This window comes from Lupinus angustifolius, chromosome LG07, assembly GCF_001865875.1.
Source record: "Lupinus angustifolius cultivar Tanjil chromosome LG07, LupAngTanjil_v1.0, whole genome shotgun sequence".
NCBI lineage: Eukaryota > Viridiplantae > Streptophyta > Magnoliopsida > Fabales > Fabaceae > Lupinus > Lupinus angustifolius.
Window position 1 is genome coordinate 1,600,654 of NC_032015.1, and position 22,074 is coordinate 1,622,727.

Sequence of the window (22,074 nt, forward strand, 5' to 3'; positions counted from 1 at the left end):
ACACATCTCAACTTTGGAAGATATGAATTGGAAGGCAAAAAATAAAAGAACAAGACATAGATAATGTTAGTTAAGGTCGAATTCTAATTTTCCCTCCAGATTAATAAAATATCCCACACTCTCAAAAAATGTTGAATCCTCTTGATTTTGTTGAATGCTATCAACATTAAAATCTCAACATTTTAAATTGTTATAACCTCAAATCCTTTACCAAACATAAAAGAAAGAGTATACACTAACAAACAAGGGAAGAGTACACACCTATTAATTGTTTTGATTAATTTTTGAAATATTTTTTATAAAAAATAATTAAATAAAACACATGTAATGATTTTAGCGATACAATTAACCCATAATAGTTCAAAATGGAGACTTCTTAGGAAGCATAATATCTTTAAAGATCACATTAGAAAATGTACATATGACAACTAAATCAAATGACACTCGTTCCATACTACACCTCGTTAAAGCACAAGAGGAAGCAGACATAATGATATTTGTAACACTGATGAATCACATTAATATTCCAGGTAGCTTTTGAAATCGAACAGATCAACATTAAGTTATGGAGAAAAAAAAGACTAAAAAACATAGGAGCTATAGGGAAAATTATGGCAGCATTGCAAAAGGGTGTATAAAAATAACATGGCAAACATAAAAAACTCCATTACTACCTTTTCCTAGAGCTCCATACAATCATACATAGAGGAAATATTTCACCACTCTTTGTTATGAAAATAAAGTGACCATCATATAAGAGCATGGATCATGAATCTCATGTCCTGTTCCTAGAGGGTATCATTGCCAAAGGATCTTCAGTTGCCCAAATGATCAAACAAGTCCATGGACTTGAAGTTATCATTGGTTGATTAGGAGCTCTATATCATCTTCATCATCTTTAATCACACAGCTGCATACACAAATTTCCATTTGGAACTGAAAATTGAACAACTAGCTAGCCAAAAATAGCTGACCTATACTATGTGTGAATGATTAATTGCTCAAAGAGAACAAAGGAGGGTTAGTTTTCTGAAGGTATAAAGAGAAAAAAAATTCCTTTTGGTGGGGTTGAGGGCATAAGTTAGAGGATCTTCTAAGCATATTCCTATAGCATTAACTCTATGACCTTTCTTTTTATAAAATATATATATGCTTTTGGCATCTTTGCCATGAATTATTATGATTATGTTGTTGAACATGGATGTACCTTCAATTTAGGCTTGCTAAACTTTTCTTATTTAATATTTTTTCAAAGAATATACATTGTGCTGTGATTTTAAAAAAAATATTGTGATTTAAACAAATATATGCAGTGAAAGTATATAAATTTGATATATTATCATTATATCGTACATTATTTATGTTTTATTATTATTAACTCCTCAAAAAGTTAATATAAATGAATGATAAATAATTTATTGACCGTATATAATATTTATATCGATGATGCAGATATATTATTCTCAATATTTATTCATGTAATGGGAGATGTCGTTAAATTTGCATATTAATTAAATCGTAACCTAAAAAACAGAAAGATGATAAAAGGGAAAAGGCTGATCCTCCCACTCTCCTAGATAGGAATCATAGTTGCTGGGTTTTGGATTGAATTTATTAATGCCACATGTCACGCACCAGTGGGATATGTCTAATATAAAGTCAATTATGAAGCATTATAAGAATATAAGCATATGGAAAGCACATATAAAGTCATAGTAGTAATATGACCACCCATTCTTATTTTAATTTAAAATCTATGTATAAACAGTGTAAAGTTTTTTATATTGTCATCATATCATCTACCATTAATTTATATTACTTTTATTTGAGAGTCAATAGTAATTAATAAATTAATAATAAATAATTACTAATAATGTAAAAAATCATTACACTATCAATATATACATATTAAATCATTTTCATTTTAAGTTTTAAAATGAATTATCATTAACATTGTTGTGAAACAAATCCTTCTCTCCGAGTCACAATTGATATTATTTACTATTTACATCATAAATGATAATATTCACGCCCCACCAAAAACTAAATATTTTAATTTTATGGACTCCAAACAATATTTTTAGGATCTACATTTCAAAGTTGAAAAGGTTCAAATATATTATCCACAGTTAAACACATATAAATTGTAAGTTATAATTTTTAATCAAACATCTATTAACTTGTAATTTAATGCATTACATAAAATATTAATTTATTGTATATCTTTCCATGTTTGAATAGTTTTTTTGTGTTTTTTCAAATATACTAAAATATTATAAATCTAATACACATTTATATTTTAGACTATATCTTTATCCTTACTCATCTTTTCTACAATTAAACGAAAATTATTTTGGTAAAATTATATTAAAATTATTACATGATTTAATAATCTGTTAAACTACTGCATAACCTTAACCATGAAGAAACGAGGAAAAGGTGAAGAGAGAGAGAGAGCGAGAGAGAGAGAGAGATTGGAGAGATGAGTTTGTGAAGGCACAGTTGTCGGGGATGGTTCAAAGTACAAGGTTGTAAACACTTCCACCTTGTCTCCTACTCCTACTGTTATGTTCTTTCCTCTTTTTTCTATCATTATTCATCACTTCTTTTTTTAGTAAATAATTAGAAAGAGACAAACATACACACACAAAATAACATCCTTTCTTTCTCTGTAAATTCCGCATGCTCCTTCACTTTATTTTCTCTTTATTTGCATTTTCTCTTTCTGGGTTTTTATGCATTGAGAGAGGGAATACAATTTATGCGCGAGTGTTGCTATAGATTCATTCATTGATTAAAAAAAGAACAAAAACTTCTAAGTTAATGGCTACTCCACCGGCAAGGGCGCGTGCTGATTACGATTACCTCATCAAGCTTCTCTTGATCGGTGACAGTGGTAAGTGCTAACTTATTTCCACACCCTCTTTTGAAAATGTTGTGAAAGTTTTAGTTTTTAGGAAAATTATATAATAAATAGAATTTCTTTAGTGATGATAAATTTTATCAGGAGTTCCCTTTTACTAATTTTGCCTTTTATTCTCAAATTGGGTGCTGATGCAATTTGTGACAAATGTAATGGACATCTATTCTTTAAGCTGCGGTTTGTTGTAAATTGTGATCTTTTCATATGATATTTTCATGTTATTATAACTTAATTAGCTAGATTTGGATCATTCTCTCTGTAACTTTGATATCAAGTGGTTGAATTTAAAATTCGTGCTGATCTTAGTTGACATTGTCTGGCAAATCTGTGTTAAGCTCCTCTGTGATCCATTAATAGTTTGCTTCTAAATTTGTTCTTGTGTTTTGTATAATTGTATAAGGTAAGATGCACACCTTTAATCTTCTTTTCACCATTCACCCTAAAAAGAAGAAATTACATTGTTTGATGTCTAGAATAATGTCATTATGTCATAGTTCCTTCCACCATCTCTTTGTGTAATTGTTGAATGGACATGATTAATGACATACTATTATGGTTGTAGCTGACTTGATTGTTGTTGTTGTTGTTGTTGTTGTTGTTGATTATAAGCACACACTGGAATAAATGTGTTGCTTTTGTGTACAACATACTTGGATCTACCATAAATAATTATGTCTTATGTGTCTTTTGCAGGTGTTGGAAAAAGTTGCATCCTTCTGCGATTCTCTGATGGTTCTTTCACTACTAGTTTCATCACAACCATAGGGTACGTTTCTATGATTTAGGATTAACAAATTTTGTTTGCCAGAAGTTTCCCTAACATCAAAGGTCTACTTTCCCGATGCAGCATTGATTTTAAGATTAGAACCATTGAGCTTGATGGCAAACGGATCAAGCTCCAAATTTGGGATACAGCAGGTCAGGAACGGTTTCGGACAATTACAACTGGTAAGGTTTATGATCGTTATGGGTGCTATCATATTGGTTTTAGTATTATTACGTGTAACAAATAGACATGCAATGCTTCACAGTAGGCATGTGATTAAGGGCTAAAAATAGAGAAAAAAGGACAAATAATATTGAGAATATAAACAGAGAAAATGTAGAGAAAAGAGTGATAGGATAGAGAGAGGAAGTAGGTACTGAGAAATACTAAGGCACAAGTTCTATCAATTGTGAAGGTACTTTTCAGTCATGTTACTTTAGAATTCTTTCATTGCTACTTGTTTTTAAAATTTTGGACGAGGAGATAAAGTTTGTTATTTAAGTTATTTTATGCCTTCATCCTTCCTAAAATTCGTGTTTATCTTTTCCCAGCTTACTACCGTGGTGCTATGGGTATACTGCTAGTCTATGATGTTACCGATGAAGCATCATTTAACAGTAAAGTTTCCAGCTATTGCTTAAGTTTGAAATTTGCAGTTCTGTGCAAATTCTTTAAACTTCAATGACTTTTCCATCTGGAATATTTACCCAGCTTGTGCTAATTTCAGATATCAGGAATTGGATTCGTAACATTGAGCAACATGCTTCGGACAATGTTAACAAAATACTGGTGGGCAACAAAGCTGACATGGATGAAAGCAAAAGGGTATGCAAATTTTGTTGGCTTTGCTTACTGAAAATTTGAAACCCTCGCTTTATTTGCCCCTCCCACCCCCTCTATTTTTGAATGGGATTCCACTAGCAAATCAAATACCTTCTTTGATACACAAATTTGATTCTGAACAGTTACAGAGCTAATCAAATGGGCTTTAAAAACGAACCATTACTGTTGTCAAATCAAATGTACTTCCATTATTGTTATGCAAGTTTTGCCGGTAGTTGAGTTGCATCATTATGGATTCTAGAGAAACCATGTTGTCGTTGTGAATTAAACATTTTTCGTTGGTTTTTTATGGCGAGGTTTGAGTTCTGATTTGACGCCTATTTGCCATCAATTGAGCTAGTATGCATGCATGTTATGTTTTACCTGTTTTGATATATTTGTGATTATATATCTTTGTCATTCATTTTAGGCCGTGCCAACGTCCAAGGGCCAGGCACTGGCTGATGAGTATGGAATCAAATTCTTTGAAACTGTAAGACAACCTTCTTGAGAACGTGAATACTCCCTTAACTTTTGTATGTTATTATGCTCATGAATTTTTTTATGTTTCAGAGTGCAAAAACAAATCTAAATGTGGAAGAAGTTTTCTTCTCAATAGCAAGAGATATCAAACAAAGGCTTTCTGACACTGACAACAAGGCAGAGGTATTTGAACTTCCTCTCACCAATTTCATGTGTTAGGATAAAATGCAGGATTATATCAAATGATCAATCTATTAAATATTCTGAATAGTCATAGTAGTACATTCTTACTTGTTCAGTTTACACAGAAACTCGACTTAATAGTTCCTCACCCAAGACTTTTTATCTCTCACAAGTTGAATGTATCATGATATTTTAATTGCAGCCAACAACAATCAAAATCAACCAAGACCAGGGAGCAGGGGCTGGTCAAGCTGCACAAAAATCGGCTTGTTGTGGCTGAGGATAAATTTTACTGTCGGAGGCAGCGTTATTGTCCAAGAACATGATGGAATGAAGAAATTACTTGTATGATGATCGTGATGCTGACTCGTACTTATTGTTTTAGTTTAGAGGTGTCATTCTTGATAAACTTTGTGTGTGATTAGTAGTTTCTGATCAACTAGTTATTTTGATCCAAAACTAGATGTTATTATGATGAATGCATTGTGATGCAAGATTGATTGAATGACTCGTGCTTATATTTTCCTTTCTTATGTCCTGAATTTATATATTTTTGTACACCGATTTTTTTATTTAATATTATGAATTTCAGTAAGCAAATTAAGACTCTTGATTTTCCATTTAAAGCCGTGAATAGATATCACCAAGGGCCAGGACCATTTAGTTCAGAATCCATATAGCTTTCTTGATCACGTTCTAGATAATTTTGTATACCAAAGCACCTAATTCCATTGATTTGTACAAAAGCTAACATAAGGGTTGCAATATGTTACATAAGGCAACACATTTTACAGGCCTGAATGTGTTTCTTGTGTAACTTGGAGAGGAGGTGAGTTTCTTTACCTTTCCAATTGTGAAATGTTTTCAGATTAATTTTTTCATCCAAAACTGTATGAACTGTATCAAGCAACAAACTTTGAGGAGTACTCTTCCATTCCTTTACTACAAGATAAATTTATGAACTTTCTTACTCTATTTTATGAGATTTGTCCCGTTATTATATAATTAAATAACCGTTCTATATTTTTAGTAAAAAATTATAAGTGATTCAGATAGATATGATAAAAGTATTCGGATTTGTTATGTTGTATTGAAATCTTGGATTTGAGCTGAAGGTGACACTACCTCTAATGTCATCTGAGAATAATTGTGTCTAACTTCAAAACTAGTTTAAATAAGTCTATGTCATTATAATTCATATATCTATTGAGGCACTTGTTTAATTTTTATCAATTGATTTTAAGATAAAACTTTATCTTAAAGAGAATATCAGAGCTCAAGTTCTAAGTAGTTGTCATGAGCCGAAAAAATGTTTTTTCGGTATGAGTCAAAGGTAACACATTGTATAGTACCATAAACTTCTATGGAGGGGTATGGAAATATGTCCCATATCATGGATCTCACTTCCATTAATGTGATCTAAATATTTATCAAGTTAGTTGTCATAAACAATTTTGTAAGGAGTTACAACTACTATGAATATAGAATCTCTGTATCTAGGGGCAAGGGTAAGCCATAAACTAAAAAAACAGAGAAATGAATTCTCACAACAACTGATAGTGAAAACCACAAGCTAGAGTTTCAGCTCCCATTTCTAGGTGTTTCTTGTCAATATCTATGATCATCTCTGTAAAAAATAAAATACACATCAGCTTATATAATTTATGATGGAGTCAAAAAAACCAAGGAAACATCCATAACAATAACTTGTGATGGACAAAATCCATATTGACAATGGAGTTATCCACAAATTGATGTTATCATGAGTTTACCACTAACCTTATCCTCAGCCATAATTTTGTTAAACTTTCTAAGTTCAAACAAGTAAAGTACCATTTCAATTACTTACTGTCTAGAATTCATGGAAAAGAACTAAAATATATGATAACTTTTCTTAGAAACTTTCAGAACTTCAGATAAATTCTTGAGCTACCGAGCTATAGTAATGGAGAGAATATCATGTAGGCAACCTTTGAGTCAAGTAGAGAGACAACTTTTCTCTCTGTGATACTCCCTTCACATCTGAAGTTCCACAAATCAGTTGACGGTAACCCGAGTCATGGTTGTGAGACAAAGATAGTTCATCCTGAACATCATCTTCCATATCAATAACAATGTTGTGAAGTAAACAGCATACAAGAATAATCCTTGGCAACCTGTGTTTGTCAGGCCTCCACATCGATCCTTGAATGATTTTCCACATCTCCTTCAGCCTTACCAATGCCCTCTGTGCCACCATCCTCGTTGCAAAATGCCGCCGGTTAAAATCTGATTTTGGCTCTGGGAGTTCTTTCCCTTCATATGGGACAATGAGGTATGGCAGTAGAGGATAGCCTGAATCTCCAATTATATATTCCCTTATTTCTGATCCATCAGAGAGCTGTAATGTCTTACCATTCAATATCTCTCCATTATCACAAAGTTTGTGGAAATTCGAACTCTCAAAGACCAACCAATCCTTCATTTTACCCGGCCAGCCGGTGACGATGTCCCTGAACCTCATGTCAGGATCCACTATTGCTTGCAAGATCATGCTATGATTCTTCTCATGGTCAAGCCACACTTTACTAGAAGGTTCTGTGGCAGGTAAACACATTGTGATGTGAGTAGCATCAACTACACCACAGCAATTGGGGAGACCACGCACTTTCTCAAATTTGGATTTTATTTTATTCATTTCCAATTCTGTAGAAGGCCAATGCAGGTGCTGAAGTCCTCTTTCTTCCATGGATTCAACAAATCGCCATGTGACTTGTGAAACAGTTGAGTGAGTTAGTCCAAACGAATCACCAACTGTGACTAGCGAGTCACCAGATCCTAGTCTTCTCAACGCCACAGCAACTTGATCATATAAAGACATTGGCTTACCACTAATATATATAAAATTCACAGCTTTTGCCATCATATCTTCCTTAACAAGTGAACATATGTACTCAAATGTCTTTCTGGAGATCTTAAAAATAGATTGAAAGTTATCCAATCCCTTTGATGGAGACTGTCGAAGACCTACCAAGCAATACAAATTATAAGTTATAGATGTTAACGATGCAGGCTTAACTTTAAGATTCAGATATCGTTTTGGATTGACTTAGATCAAACAATATTGGAATACACACATATAAAGATTATTGACAGACATAACATACAGAGAAGTAATTGAACTGAACTATTGGAAAGGATGTAGCTTGTCTGGTATTTTCCTTTACAAGCAAAAAGCTACTTATAATCTTAATTGATAGTTTACCAATAACAAAGGTCTACAAAATCGTAATGTCATCATTGTCATGCATGGGCTGTTATATCATAATTTACTTAATAGTTAATAGCATCAAGGTGATGTGGCTGTACTCTAAAGTCCAAACTCCATGTGTTCAAGGAACTTCACTCTTTGAGAGAATACAAATTTCTTGCTAAAGTAATACATTTCTCAAAGATTATCAGAGAGCTGTAATGTCTTACCATTCAATATCTCTCCATTATCACAAAGTTTGTGGAAATTCGAACTCTCAAAGACCAACCAATCCTTCATTTTACCCGGCCAGCCGGTGACGATGTCCCTGAACCTCATGTCAGGATCCACTATTGCTTGCAAGATCATGCTATGATTCTTCTCATGGTCAAGCCACACTTTACTAGAAGGTTCTGTGGCAGGTAAACACATTGTGATGTGAGTAGCATCAACTACACCACAGCAATTGGGGAGACCACGCACTTTCTCAAATTTGGATTTTATTTTATTCATTTCCAATTCTGTAGAAGGCCAATGCAGGTGCTGAAGTCCTCTTTCTTCCATGGATTCAACAAATCGCCATGTGACTTGTGAAACAGTTGAGTGAGTTAGTCCAAACGAATCACCAACTGTGACTAGCGAGTCACCAGATCCTAGTCTTCTCAACGCCACAGCAACTTGATCATATAAAGACATTGGCTTACCACTAATATATATAAAATTCACAGCTTTTGCCATCATATCTTCCTTAACAAGTGAACATATGTACTCAAATGTCTTTCTGGAGATCTTAAAAATAGATTGAAAGTTATCCAATCCCTTTGATGGAGACTGTCGAAGACCTACCAAGCAATACAAATTATAAGTTATAGATGTTAACGATGCAGGCTTAACTTTAAGATTCAGATATCGTTTTGGATTGACTTAGATCAAACAATATTGGAATACACACATATAAAGATTATTGACAGACATAACATACAGAGAAGTAATTGAACTGAACTATTGGAAAGGATGTAGCTTGTCTGGTATTTTCCTTTACAAGCAAAAAGCTACTTATAATCTTAATTGATAGTTTACCAATAACAAAGGTCTACAAAATCGTAATGTCATCATTGTCATGCATGGGCTGTTATATCATAATTTACTTAATAGTTAATAGCATCAAGGTGATGTGGCTGTACTCTAAAGTCCAAACTCCATGTGTTCAAGGAACTTCACTCTTTGAGAGAATACAAATTTCTTGCTAAAGTAATACATTTCTCAAAGATTTCTATTATAATGTGCAATCATCTCTTTAAAACCCGATGAATATTGACGAAAAAATAGGATGCCAACTGGAGGCATGAAACTGGACTATATGATCTATCAACTGATCTGAATTGGAACAAGTGCTTGTTAACATTAATAAAATAAAACAAAAGTTAAAAGCTTTGACAATTGAATTCTGGTTGTAACTTCCTCAAGATGCAGAATTTAAATATCAAGTTATTCTACCAAAATAGGTTTCCAGGGCATGTGGTCTGGTATATTAGAGTAGCATCAGATCAGATACCACATGGCTGATCATATGTTACAAAGATGAATTGTTTCAAAAATACGACCAAAAATGAATACATATAGTTTATCCACTGAGTATTATACTAGAGGCATGTAAACATAACACAGTTAAGGTAAAAGTTATCCAAAAACACTAAACAAGACAAAAACACCCTCATTCTATTTTGAAGCATTCAGTACACCAACAGGATTTGGAACCTAAAAACTGTAGGTCAACTAATTTTTCGATATTTTTGTCCGATAACCAACAGGATTTGGAATAATATGATTAGTTATCATCATACTCAGTATTGAACAATATATTGGAGGCATGGATATAAAAATAAAGTTTGATCTGCCACTATAAATATTCCCCATTCTAGGCTAGTTATGTATTTCATAAGTTCCTTGCTGAGTGCTCAAACGTCTTTCCTATTGGACTCAATAACAAAGAAACTTTTCTACAAACAGGAATTTGTAGGAACAGTTCGATGAGTATACCGTCTCATTTTTCTTCTCTGTTTCATTCTACATCGGTTACAGGACATACTAGAAAACAAATTTCTGTTTCCTCATTTTCATTCTGCTTACCTACATTCTTTCCTTTCATTTTCTTTCCCTCCTTATTCTGTTCCCTAACAAAGGCTTGATGACCAATAAATGGCAAACATTCTGTAAAGATTAACTTAAGGCAAATAGTATAACATCAACTAGCAAAATAATTTTTATGCAAAAGAACCAGAAAAGCATTATCAGGATAGCCAGAAAAGCAAGAACGCGACACGGATTTGAAAAGAGTGTTCTCCTACAGTTTATCCCATTCGGCGAGTCTAATAGTCTATCGCTATATCTATACCAGAATTCTGACATGTTACAGTAAAGGCTTTAAGACCTGAAACACTTTAAATTTGGAGTATTGAATAAATAAAAGTGGCTAACTTGTTTACTAGGGGGTGAGTTGAAAGGGAATACATACATATATACACTCTTTGCATTTGATTTCTGTTTATTTATTTTAGAAAACCAAATTCATAAGAATCATTTAGACAATTCATGAAACACAAAGCTCAATATTACAATTCTAAATCACTGTCTAGATGGATTTCCAGTATAAATCCATATAATGTAATTTCCGATACACCAATCGGTTTATGCTTCCTCATTACAGGAGTACATTTGTTGTCCCTGAAAGTGTATCACTCCATATGCAACTTGTTGTGATTGATTGGGAAAACATATGTAAGTTAAAAGTTTAATAATCAAATATTTTTCTGACCAATCACAATTGGTGGCACATGAAGCAACACACTTTTTGGAACAACAGACGTACTTCGCATTGTTACAAAGCCATTATACAACGCGATTAAAGATTCCTTGATTGGTAAGATAACATTGTCAGAATGACAGTCAACATCGAAGTCAAATTAGGGATCCTTAGCTTGCCTATCAAAATGCATTGTCTTGATTCAGCATACATATAACTTCAATGACACGAGGGAACAAAACATAAACCAAGAAAAATACAGATTTTAAGAACACAAAGAGCAAAACATCATACCAGAATTCATCAATAACCAAACGCTATATGAAACATAAAACATGACATGAATTAAAAGCAGTGAAAGTGAAATGAGAAAAATATACCATTATTAACAATCCTCTTAGAGAACTCATCCCACCAATCCATAGGACCCTCTTTCTGATGGGGGGACCCAGAAGCAGAAGAACCATTCTCATCATGCTTCTTTCTCTTTTTCAATCCTCTCACAGGACCCATCATCAGCCAACACAATCAAATCGATTCAACAACTGGAAAAAACCCAACTTGCAAAAATTTGTGGTGTGAAAAACCAAACCTGCTACAAGAATTCACAACACGGAAAAAATAAGAAAGAAAATAAAACCAAGCACGCGAAGATTTGTTTTTTTATGATATGATGGCATAATAAAGAAAACAATAATAATAACAACAATAACACTCACAAACATAAACCTCAGAGAAGAATAAGAATGAGCAGTGACATGGTAACGAGGTTGTGAAAACAAGAATCGGTCTAGTTACAATGTTGTGTGTGTCAGTGAGAGAGGGGGCGTTGTTCAAAGTATAAAGCATGCAAGAAAAAAAGAGAGATATAGCTTTGGTGGAAAAAAAAGAAAGAAAAAAAGGAAAGATGATAAATAAAAAAGGTAAGAGATGGAAAATACAAGCAACAACTTACAACACTAAATGTTGGTTGTGGTTGAAGGCAATGTGTCAGCACATATAGAGAACATGGTTTATGAATTTATGGTATGGTTTGTGGGCGTAGACAAAATAATATATCGCTCACTAATACCATTTACCAGGCACTTGCCACTTTTATGGTTTGCCTAATTTAATTCTTTTAGGTGTAGCTGAGGGTATGATTTTTTTTTTACTTTTAAGAAGTTAATAATGGGTTTGACTCTCTTAGTGGACTTTATATATTGATTGAATGATTGTTTGAACTTAGGTTTGATCTTACACTCGAAATTAACATGACCTCAAATATTGTTTTGGTCAGTCTTTGAATCTGACTTTAAATCTAATTAAATACAATGTATATCATTTTAGATAAAGTTATATCAATACTACTTATTATTATGAATATATAATTTTACACATACGAAATATATATAAAATGAGTGATCTGTTTACCCCAAGTTAAGTTACACTCCATCTTAGACATTCATTTTCTTAAATCTAACGAATCAAATAAGTGAGTGAAATAGATGATGAGAAAGAAAAAGAAAAATCTTTAATAACTTTTAAGTTTCACTCATTTGGTTTGTTTGATTTAAGAAAATGAATGACTGAGATTGAGCTTAACTATTGTAACTTAACTTAAGTGTAAACGGATCCCTCATATATATATATATATATATATATATATTGTTAATCATGTATATATGACGAAAAATTAGAGAATCAATAACAAAAAAAAAGAGAATCAAATACTTTTGACCAAAAAGATGTCAAGTTGAGTGACTAACCACATGACGAGTGGTGTCGAGTCATACTTATCATATATCTGACCTTAAATATAGTTTAATTTTTGAACTTGAACTAGTCTTAGACATAATAAAAACCAATCCTATTTGTGTTCTATAATAATCTGGTCAAATTGTGTCAGCGAATAAGACTGATCGCTACATTAAAACTTCAAAAATAATAAGAAAATAAGGGGAATGGTTTATGGATGAAGTTAATCAATTATAATGTTAATAATTTAGCCTGTCTTTTATTAATTACTAACAGAAGTCAATGTTTCTAATTTTTTATTAACTTTAATTTGACACAACATTTTATACAATTTTATAAAAAAAGAAAGCACTTAATTAGTAAGATTAAGGCTATTTTTATAAAATTTACTGTTTTCACTCAACATTTTAAGTGTTGATCTGATGATTATAAAAAATTAAGGTATGTAATTTATAATATATATTTTTAGGTAGTAAAAGTAATGGGTGAAGGTGATAGTGTGAGTACAATATGTGATGTGATAATAACGGGTTGATGATCTAACGGTAGTGGTGCGCTGATGGTAATGTTTGAGATCAAAGTCAAGAAAAAAAAATAATACACTCTTTTTGTCATATTCGTTTTTAACTCAATTTCCTATATAAGATAGAAAATGCATTAAATATATAAGACATGATAAGAATAAGTTTATCCTAACTTTTGAGTCTGGCTTATCAAAATGTAGATTATAATAAGATAGACTGAATTATTTTATCATTATTTCTTATCTTATTTATCGAATAGACCACAAAACTTAAAATATTAACATTCTCTTTCTTTTATTTTTGAAAATGGTATATGTTCACACAAACATACTTTACATATATTGCTACACGTATAAGAAAGTAACATGTATAATAAGAATGTATTTTATTTATTAATAATTGGGTTAAAAGTTACATCATAATTTAACTAATTTTCTTTTTCTAAAATATAGGTTGGTTAGTGGGGGTATAAAAACCCTTTAAATAAAATAGGAGAACCATATTTCATATTTGTATATATGTTAGAAAGTCAAATCATGTTTCGAAGGAAAACTTATAATGATGAACAATATATACTATTGGCAATCCTACAACAATATATACTATTGGCAATCCTACTTACAAATCAAACTCTTTTAATGAAGCTCGTATATTTATATTTTCTCCCTTGCTATTATTGACTGCATTATTAGTCTGTGAGCTATGTGCAACCAATATTTTTAACAACTATAACAGCGGAAAGACATTCAAGTCACATATTGCGCTCTATCTGAAGAAGACATGTCCATTACTTATTTGAATTCGTGATTATCCCTCCTAACAAATGTTATTTACATGAATCGAATTCTTGGAGATCTAATGAGACTTTACATCACTTGACCAACATCTTGTTGGTTGATATGTCCGTTACTTATTCTAACCATCTACGTTTATATTTATTTCCAACAAAAATGTCAGTATTTTGGATACCTATAAAAGTGAAAGCTATGTGTGAAATCCACTTCAGATAAAACTTTTGTGCTAAGGAGGAGGAACATTCTCATAATACAGTTTAGTTAAACAATAATTGGGTTGATTTATGTAACCTGTTCTTGTATAAAGAAAAACGTAAAAGTAGGGTCTATGATACGATGAATTCAAAAAAGGTAACATAATGAAAAAATAATATGACATGATATTCATGTATTAAAACAATTACCTAAAAGTATAATTAAAATGGATTTAAATATGTTTTTCATTTTTGTAAACTTAGACATTTCTTTTATTTAGTCTTTAACTTACATAAAGTTGTTCGATTTTAGTTCTTAAAAATATAGAACTTTTAGTTTATAGAGGGATTTAATGAATTACTTATTGCAAAATGAGGAACTAATAGAAGTTATATAAAGACTACAAATAAAAAAGTCAAATATATAACGATAAAAAAAAATATTTGACTAACAAAAATCATTGAAGTATTGATTACAGTTCAGTTCTATCCATGGCATGACGTATCCCCAATGTTTAAAAATCATTTTTTTCATAGTGCTGTCAGTTTTTTTATTAATTGATTAAGTTTTCCTTTGTATTTGTGGGAGAGAAAGCGGCAAGAGCAAGTTGATTAAACTACTGAACGTTTTCTTCATTCTCGTAATGCTATCATTTGAAATTTCACAGAAGGGCCCAAACAAAGCCTAATATCTACCTTCTGGCATCGGCTCGTGTATCTTGTTTTACTCTTCGGTCCAACATTCATGTTCCATGTATGACACGGTCCTCAAATGAAGGGTTCACACAATTGGCACTTGCAATACATTATAATCATCAATATTGTTTGATAGGTGAACATCTACTTCATAAAAGTGTATCATTTCATGTATTATTATTTATGATTGGTCAGAAAATATTTGATTATTACTTTTTTAAATTAAATGCATTTTTTACAATCTATTATAAGCAGTGCCACATGGAGTGACACACTTTGTATTATAGCAGATGTGCTCTCATTGTTTGATGTAACTATTGTATTGTATAAGCTTAGTTATCACACTTTATGATACATTATAATGATGGATAAATTAGTTGTAAATTTAGGGAGGATTAGGTTTGATAAGGCTTTGATGTATAAACTTTTCATAAAATTTTCCATTGCACCCTAAATAGATAATCCTTATTATTCTTTTGCATCATTCATCTCCCAATTATTTGATAATATTTTATCTTATATTATTATGATTGATTTGCAAATTTCTAGTTGTATGAGTGTTGATGTTTTATAATAGAATAATCTAGTTACTAAGAACACCATTGATTAGTGTAAAATGTGTTCCTACCTATTAACTCCAAATAGAAGCAAGAAGTTTGAAAAAGATCATAAAAGTAGTTAGGATTGGACTATGAGGGGTCTTAAACCTTTTTTCCCTCATCAAAGTTATTTCATAAATATTTACCATATTAAGACAGAAGAGAGAACTAGCATACTCGAACAGCTCACTATGTTCCCTTGTATGATTTTTTCCACCTACATTTTGTGAAAAACAATTTTCTCTAGATGAATAAGATGTTTGGGATTGTAAACGAAAAGAAAGAGTGAGTAAAAATAAAAAAAGAAGATAATTTTGGATTAATTTGTGAGTTATATTTTAAATGGGATAAAATTATGAAATGTACTTATGAGATAATTTGAAAGATTTTTCTTTCCATTCATTTCCCTTAACAGGATAATGGTGATTTCTCAACATTTTAAGATATTAGCAATCTTCATTCTTGGGTCACCAATTATAAGAACAAAAACTAGTTCAAAAAAACATTTGACACGCCTATTTTCAGCTTATTCTTGTGTATATGAATATGACGTATCAAAACCCGAAGTCGTGAAAAAATATGAATGTTCCGATGGAAAAATAAAAACGTTTGATGTCAAATAACTGCACACCAAATGACCAAATAGCTTATTAATTTCCAATAGTTATGAGCTACAATGTTTTTTTTGTTTCCCACAAGTATCCTCACACTGGAGACAATCCGTTTCGAGCCGAGAACATCCACAGATACGTGTAGCTAATTCTCTCAACGGGCATTTTTTCCATGATAAATCATCTGCTTAGATGATTACCCGAGTCATCAATTTGGATTAAGTATGTAGTAGATGTCAATCAGCAAAAATATAGTAAGATCTATTAGCTTTATAAAATAATCCTGGATTCTATTTCTACCGGTAGATTACATGATAAATCATAAATTCATTGTAATTAGTATCACAGGAGTATAATATGTATTGACTTTGGAATAGAATAACCTCTCATCTCCATTTAAAAATAGCATGTTTGGCAGTTGGCACACAAATTAAACTAAGCGCATGTTTCACGGACCCAAAAGGGCCTAGTCAAAGTCACATGCGAGCTTGGCGAAACCAAGGTGGATTATAATACATAGACAAAGTCAAAGGATTAACAGTGAAAAAACCAACTAAGGTCATATGCGCCAAGAAAGGAAACACAGACCACCCTTTACAGGCATTGACTTCAGGCCAAAACCTCCAAAAGCAAAATGCACAAGAGCTTCAAAATAGCATCTTCATCACAATGCTAACCCTTCCTCAATGTATGTGCCCATAGTGCTGTGTTGTGACTTACAAATTGCAATGCTCTAGGCCAATATACTACCACCTACTTGATTAGTACTTACTCTATGTTTGTCGATATTATACATTCTTCCACCTACACTGCTCACTCTAATTTTCACTTCTCTAAGCTTTGCTTTGTCTCAGCTATCAGCTACAATCTTTCATCAGTTTCGTTTCAGAATCATTTAAACGTCAAAGTATCAATTTATTGTGGTAAGTCAAATCTTTTGCTTCCATGTTGGCTGCTGCTAACACTATGCATGGAAGCACTCTCTTCTTTCTTTGATGGTAGTGCCTTGGACATTCTTGGTATGCACTTTGCCCTCACAACATCATCATGCTCAATAATTTGCAACCGGGAACCGCTGCAAGGAGTAGAAACCATAGACAGAGCCAAACTTTAGACTAAACAACCACATTATCGATAAAGCAATTTATCTTACTGTGGTAATCATAAAAGCAACACTAAATCATGTCAGTAGTTTATATTTTTCCAGATTATTAAAACAATTTAGCTTTTAATAATATGTCAGTGCGTGATTAATTGAATGATAGACTGTGAACAACAGCTATCAAAATTAAGCCTATCACAATGTGAAATTACTATTGAGTACTCATTGCCCCAAATTCATACAGTATTTTTTTAATATAAAAAAATGCCCCTGGCTGTGAATTCGTACTACTATTATGGTTATAGGTGCAAACCAGCAAGTCAATTTATTTATGAAAACGAATAATCAACTCTTGGATGCTTTAATTTGGGCCCCACATGCAGTAGCTGAAAAGTTTAAATGTAAAAAGGACAGGCATCAATAGTTGCATCATTAATTTGAACTAGAATAAAGAAGCTTAGAAGCATGTCATTTATTCAACATACACTGGGTACAAGATGGAACAGGACAAGCAGGCTACTGATCAGAGCAGTATACTCTATCTATCTGCCTGCTTCACACTAAATGCAAACTCAAATTGCATTGGCATGTAGGTTTGGGAGGGGGGGAAATGAAACAATATCTTAAAAAGATTAAACATGTAGCTTAAGATCAAGGAAAACATAATTTTGTAGTCCTCAACGTTTGCCAACTGATAGTTTTCATGTGTCAGATTAAATTCAATTATGAGATAATATTATTCTTACAGTTTTGAGGATTGTTAAGCTATCATTTTCAGCCCTTCATATGAAAGAGAGAAAGGTACATGATGAACAAGCAGGGTGATAACACCCGGGGACAAAGGAAGTGGTAACCCTACCTTGTTCAGACAATGATAGATAATATAGATACAAATTTGAATCCAATGACGTTTTTAAAATAACTACAAATGTTATGAATTAGGTTTATCGTAGATTGAACTTAATAAAGCTAAAAAAAATAGGAGAAATAACATCTGCTAAGATGGATTAAAAAAATTAAGATATGGAGAATGCAGATTAGATTAACTAATAATGCTACACAAATTATAACAAAAAACTAGTAATGCATGTACTATTACTCACATAATATTTTTTTACATGTCTTCAATCTCAAGACGCTTTATATGTCCTAGAAGCATTAACATATGGTTAATCACAATTTTTTATGCAACCTATGGAACTGAAACTCTATGAATGTCAATGTTTACAGTTCCCAAATTGCTAATTACTAGGCACGAATTGCAAACTCGAGATTTGAGAAGTATTATTATATCTATCCACTCACACACCCTAAATTGTTATATTACTTCTATTTAAGATTCATGTAAAAACTTTCGCGTTGTATAAACTATTTTCTCACCTTAATTTAGCAAAACTAACTTAATTTGGAAAAAAAATGAGTAGAATTGAAGCAGAAAAAAGTAAGTGTTTAATTAAATTGAATAAATTAGTTTTTAGTAAAAGGAGATTTTAACACATAACATACCTATCAGCATTGTAAGAAGAAGACCTCTTCAAGGAAGGAACTTCAACTTTTTTGGTTTCGATGACGCTCCCACTGAAATACTCCTTATCTTCCAATATAACCCTGTTCAAATCCGGAATTTCCATTGATGTCCCTGCCTCCTTTTGATTCCGTGATCCACGTGGCAATCTATTCTTGTAGTGTCCAACCAACGAGAACCCTTGATCTTTATTGGCTCCACTCTCTTTGAAAGACACAGCACCGCACGATAATAATTGTAGAAGAACCGAAGAGGCTTTCATTTTCCCACTAGGACAGATCTCCGCCGTTAGATTATTCTCCTTAGCACCAACCGTTACACGCAATCCTAGCCGTCCATCTACCTTCATTAGCGATTCGAGAGTTTCGGGGCTCGAATCGGATGGTGGAGGTGAGATCTCATCCCTACTTAGTTCCGTACTTTGATTCTGACACGTATGTGGGACCCGCTCTCCTTCAATTTCAATCTCTTCATCTTCGATTCCGTGTTTCTGTTCTTCTTCTTCTTCTTCTCTCACTGCTCTCCTCCGCCGTCGCTTATCGTCCGTCTGAGTTGAAGCATCGGCGGCGATTTTCCCGGCAGAGTCACCGAACGATTCAGACTTGTAGTAAACTCGGTACTCGTTCGAGTCCATGGAGCCCCAGGACTGGTTGCGCCGCCGTGTGGGGATCGCCGGAGGGGAATCAGAGATATCCTCCGATTTGTTGTGATCGACAATCTCAGATCCTTTGAGAATGTAGTCGTGTCCTTGCGTTGGGTGAATGAAATCATCCTCCGACAAATCATGCCAAACGAAGCCGTTTTTATAACTCCTGAGAGAGAGAGAGAGCCATCATCATAAATACAAAATTGAAATAAAAAGGAAAAAGAAAAGAAGAACATGAACTTAAGACGGTACCGTTTTGAAGACCAGGAGTACATGGAAGCCATGCCTTTCCCTCGGAGCAGGTTTAATCGATTGATTACATCTGAAACAGAGTTTTCGTTATGATTTTTGAACTTGAAGATGTATTTGTTGGAAATAGAACATAATAATGGTGAATGAAGTTATTTACCTTTGAGGTAGAGTCCTTGAGGTGAAGAGAGTGGGAGTTCCATAAAATGAGGGTGCTCAAGCTGGCCGTTTCGGGAGAGATAGTAAACGACGGAGACTTTCTTTGGCGTTTTGGGCTTTGGTTCGGTCCAAACTTTGTTTCTATCTGGACTTGTTTCTCTATCTGTCCGTTTCTTTGGGATTTGAAGTTCCGTTGATTTCCCCCTGGAACTGGAACTGACCGACATTCTTCTTCTCTTCTCTCTGCGATGTGAGGAACAAAGGGTAAGAAGCTACACCTGTGACTGAAATGATAATGATAATGATATTAGTAATTGATATAATACTAGGATAGAGCTGGGAAATTAGGAGAGTTAAGAGAGTGAAAGTGATGTACCTAAGCGGCGGGAAAACAGAGAAACAAATGAGTATTGAGAGGTTGTTTTCTAGGTAGAGTTGAGTTGGATTTTGAATAGCGATTTCAAGTTTAAAAAGAGGATGGTGTGGGGTAGTGTCATGTGTGAGTGTGAAATGTGAAATGAAAATAAAATAAATGAATATAATAAAGAGAGGGAAAGATTCAAAATGAGGATGCGAAAGACAACAGCTACCAAACAAGGAATGGCTGTTTGAGCTTCAGTACTGCCAGCCCTGTGAGTGACTGGGACAGTGGATTTTTCTCTACTTTATTATTACATCCCTGCTACACGCACAAATAATAAAAGTATAACCCCGTCGTAACGGTTTTGTTTGTTCCTACTACTTTTTTTCACTCAGATCACCGTTTGCACTCGGAGGGAGATAATAATAATTGCTATAAGTCTAAAACTTACAAAATTATAATAATTGACTGATGATAAATACAAATAATGGAGAGTTAAAAGCTTTATATGAAAATGTTGCATTGGGTAATTAGACTATGTTTATTTTACATTCTTCTTCCTTTCTATGTGCATTGAACTACTTTGAATAGAAAATTCAAATGATTTTCAGCTGGGTTGACCCCTAAGCTAAGAATTGTTCTGTTGTCCACCTTCTACACCTAACTTTGACTATATTGCATCGAATTAATGACTTGCGATGACTGTTCTATCTGCTTTAAACCTCGAGGCTGGTGAATTTATGAGCTAAGCGTTCAGATTTATTCAATTTCATGTCATGAAAGTCAGTGGGTCCATATCCATATGGCATGTAATCGTGGGATCAGGGATATGCTCGTTGACCATACCAAATGTTTCCAAAAGAGAACAGATCTCATATTCTCACCAATTATGTTCCTCTTTTAGGCTGTGTTTTAATTTTAGAATAAAAGTAGAAGGAAAGAAAAGTAGTAGAAAATGAGATAATAATTTTATTATTTGATATGATTGAAAATAGAAGGAAAGTGAGAGGAAAGAAAAACTCATTTATATATAATGTATTGAAAATGACATAAGTGTCCCCATTATATCTATATAATTATGTAGATATCTAATTTTTAAATTACATAACTAAATAATTTATTTTTAATAATATTAATTAATATTTTTTATGTAACATATAATCTTCCATAATAATATTTGTTTATAAAATTCAAAGAAAATCATTAACATTTTACATACATTTTTTCACAATAGTGTGTCTAGAAAAAAATATAACTGATATTCGACAATCACTTTTATATTTTTAATCATCTCACTTATACATATTTGTATTTTGTCTTTCTAATTTATTTATTATTTGTTACTTTGTTGATAATTTTAAGTAATGATATTTCTTTTTTCTTTTCATTTCATCTTTAGCATGCATAATTACTATTTATTTGTGAGCTCAAAAGCAACAAAAATAAAATTAAGTTAACTAATTTCACATAAAAATGAATATAAAGAAATAAATTTACTACATTGTATTTATTTTCACGTAGATTATTGTTTTTTCAATTCACGACGAAGGGCAAATTTGGAATTTTTGATAGTTTTTCTTCCTTTATTTTCTTTCCAACTTAGGGGGGAAATTTTTTTTGTAGGACCCATGCATATTTTTTCATTTTTCCCTATTTAATTTTGGAACC

The 22,074-nt window shown here is 32.5% G+C and overlaps 3 protein-coding genes across 11 annotated transcripts; 1 reads left to right on the forward strand and 2 right to left on the reverse strand.

Moving 5' to 3' along the window:
* Positions 2,435 to 5,708, forward strand: LOC109351613 (ras-related protein RABE1c-like). Of its 2 annotated transcripts, XM_019593121.1 has the most exons (9): positions 2,467 to 2,528; positions 2,782 to 2,896; positions 3,617 to 3,689; positions 3,771 to 3,871; positions 4,241 to 4,306; positions 4,417 to 4,514; positions 4,942 to 5,004; positions 5,085 to 5,177; positions 5,380 to 5,708. In XM_019593121.1, the coding sequence occupies exons 2-9, from the start codon at positions 2,824 to 2,826 to the stop codon at positions 5,455 to 5,457; spliced, it is 645 nt and encodes a 214-aa protein (XP_019448666.1). In that variant the 5' UTR covers positions 2,467 to 2,528; positions 2,782 to 2,823; the 3' UTR covers positions 5,458 to 5,708. The 2 variants fall into 2 exon arrangements, with proteins under 2 accessions (XP_019448667.1, XP_019448666.1); XM_019593122.1 differs by lacking the exon at positions 4,241 to 4,306 and having other exon boundaries at positions 2,435 to 2,896.
* On the reverse strand, positions 6,809 to 12,305 carry LOC109351606 (putative nuclease HARBI1). Of its 6 annotated transcripts, none has more exons than XM_019593110.1 (5): positions 12,165 to 12,305; positions 11,782 to 11,801; positions 11,590 to 11,748; positions 8,630 to 9,248; positions 6,809 to 7,564 (listed from the first exon to the last, which is right to left on the reverse strand). In XM_019593110.1, the coding sequence occupies exons 3-5, from the start codon at positions 11,723 to 11,725 to the stop codon at positions 7,135 to 7,137; spliced, it is 1,185 nt and encodes a 394-aa protein (XP_019448655.1). In that variant the 5' UTR covers positions 11,726 to 11,748; positions 11,782 to 11,801; positions 12,165 to 12,305; the 3' UTR covers positions 6,809 to 7,134. The 6 variants fall into 6 exon arrangements, with proteins under 6 accessions (XP_019448655.1, XP_019448653.1, XP_019448650.1 ...); XM_019593108.1 differs by having other exon boundaries at positions 11,782 to 11,804; XM_019593105.1 differs by lacking the exon at positions 12,165 to 12,305 and adding an exon at positions 11,929 to 12,149 and having other exon boundaries at positions 11,782 to 11,804.
* On the reverse strand, positions 16,795 to 20,763 carry LOC109351607 (protein UPSTREAM OF FLC-like). 3 transcript variants are annotated; one of them, XM_019593113.1, is made up of 5 exons: positions 20,422 to 20,763; positions 20,047 to 20,288; positions 19,890 to 19,959; positions 18,973 to 19,803; positions 16,795 to 17,439 (listed from the first exon to the last, which is right to left on the reverse strand). In XM_019593113.1, exons 2-5 carry the CDS (start codon positions 20,270 to 20,272, stop codon positions 17,280 to 17,282), a joined length of 1,287 nt encoding a protein of 428 aa, XP_019448658.1. In that variant the 5' UTR covers positions 20,273 to 20,288; positions 20,422 to 20,763; the 3' UTR covers positions 16,795 to 17,279. The 3 variants fall into 3 exon arrangements, with proteins under 3 accessions (XP_019448658.1, XP_019448657.1, XP_019448656.1); XM_019593112.1 differs by having other exon boundaries at positions 20,047 to 20,323; positions 20,422 to 20,762; XM_019593111.1 differs by having other exon boundaries at positions 20,047 to 20,329; positions 20,422 to 20,762.

Bases quoted from the DNA above. Each gene is read 5' to 3' on its own strand.
- LOC109351613 (XM_019593121.1), top strand. From the start codon at position 2,824: ATGGCTACTCCACCGGCAAGGGCGCGTGCTGATTACGATTACCTCATC. The intron at 2,897-3,616 runs GTAAGTGCTAAC...TGTCTTTTGCAG, and splicing joins TCTCTTGATCGGTGACAGTG to GTGTTGGAAAAAGTTGCATC. The intron at 3,872-4,240 runs GTAAGGTTTATG...ATCTTTTCCCAG, and splicing joins GTTTCGGACAATTACAACTG to CTTACTACCGTGGTGCTATG.
- LOC109351606 (XM_019593110.1), bottom strand. From the start codon at position 11,725: ATGATGGGTCCTGTGAGAGGATTGAAAAAGAGAAAGAAGCATGATGAG. The intron at 9,249-11,589 runs GTATATTTTTCT...ATTGCTTGGTAG, and splicing joins TAAGAGGATTGTTAATAATG to GTCTTCGACAGTCTCCATCA. The intron at 7,565-8,629 runs ATTACAGCTCTC...GAATGGTAAGAC, and splicing joins GAGATATTGAATGGTAAGAC to ATTACAGCTCTCTGATGGAT.
- LOC109351607 (XM_019593113.1), bottom strand. From the start codon at position 20,272: ATGTCGGTCAGTTCCAGTTCCAGGGGGAAATCAACGGAACTTCAAATC. The intron at 19,960-20,046 runs GTAAATAACTTC...ACTCTGTTTCAG, and splicing joins TCAAGGACTCTACCTCAAAG to ATGTAATCAATCGATTAAAC. The intron at 17,440-18,972 runs GTATGTTATGTG...TACTCCTTGCAG, and splicing joins TCTTCTTACAATGCTGATAG to CGGTTCCCGGTTGCAAATTA.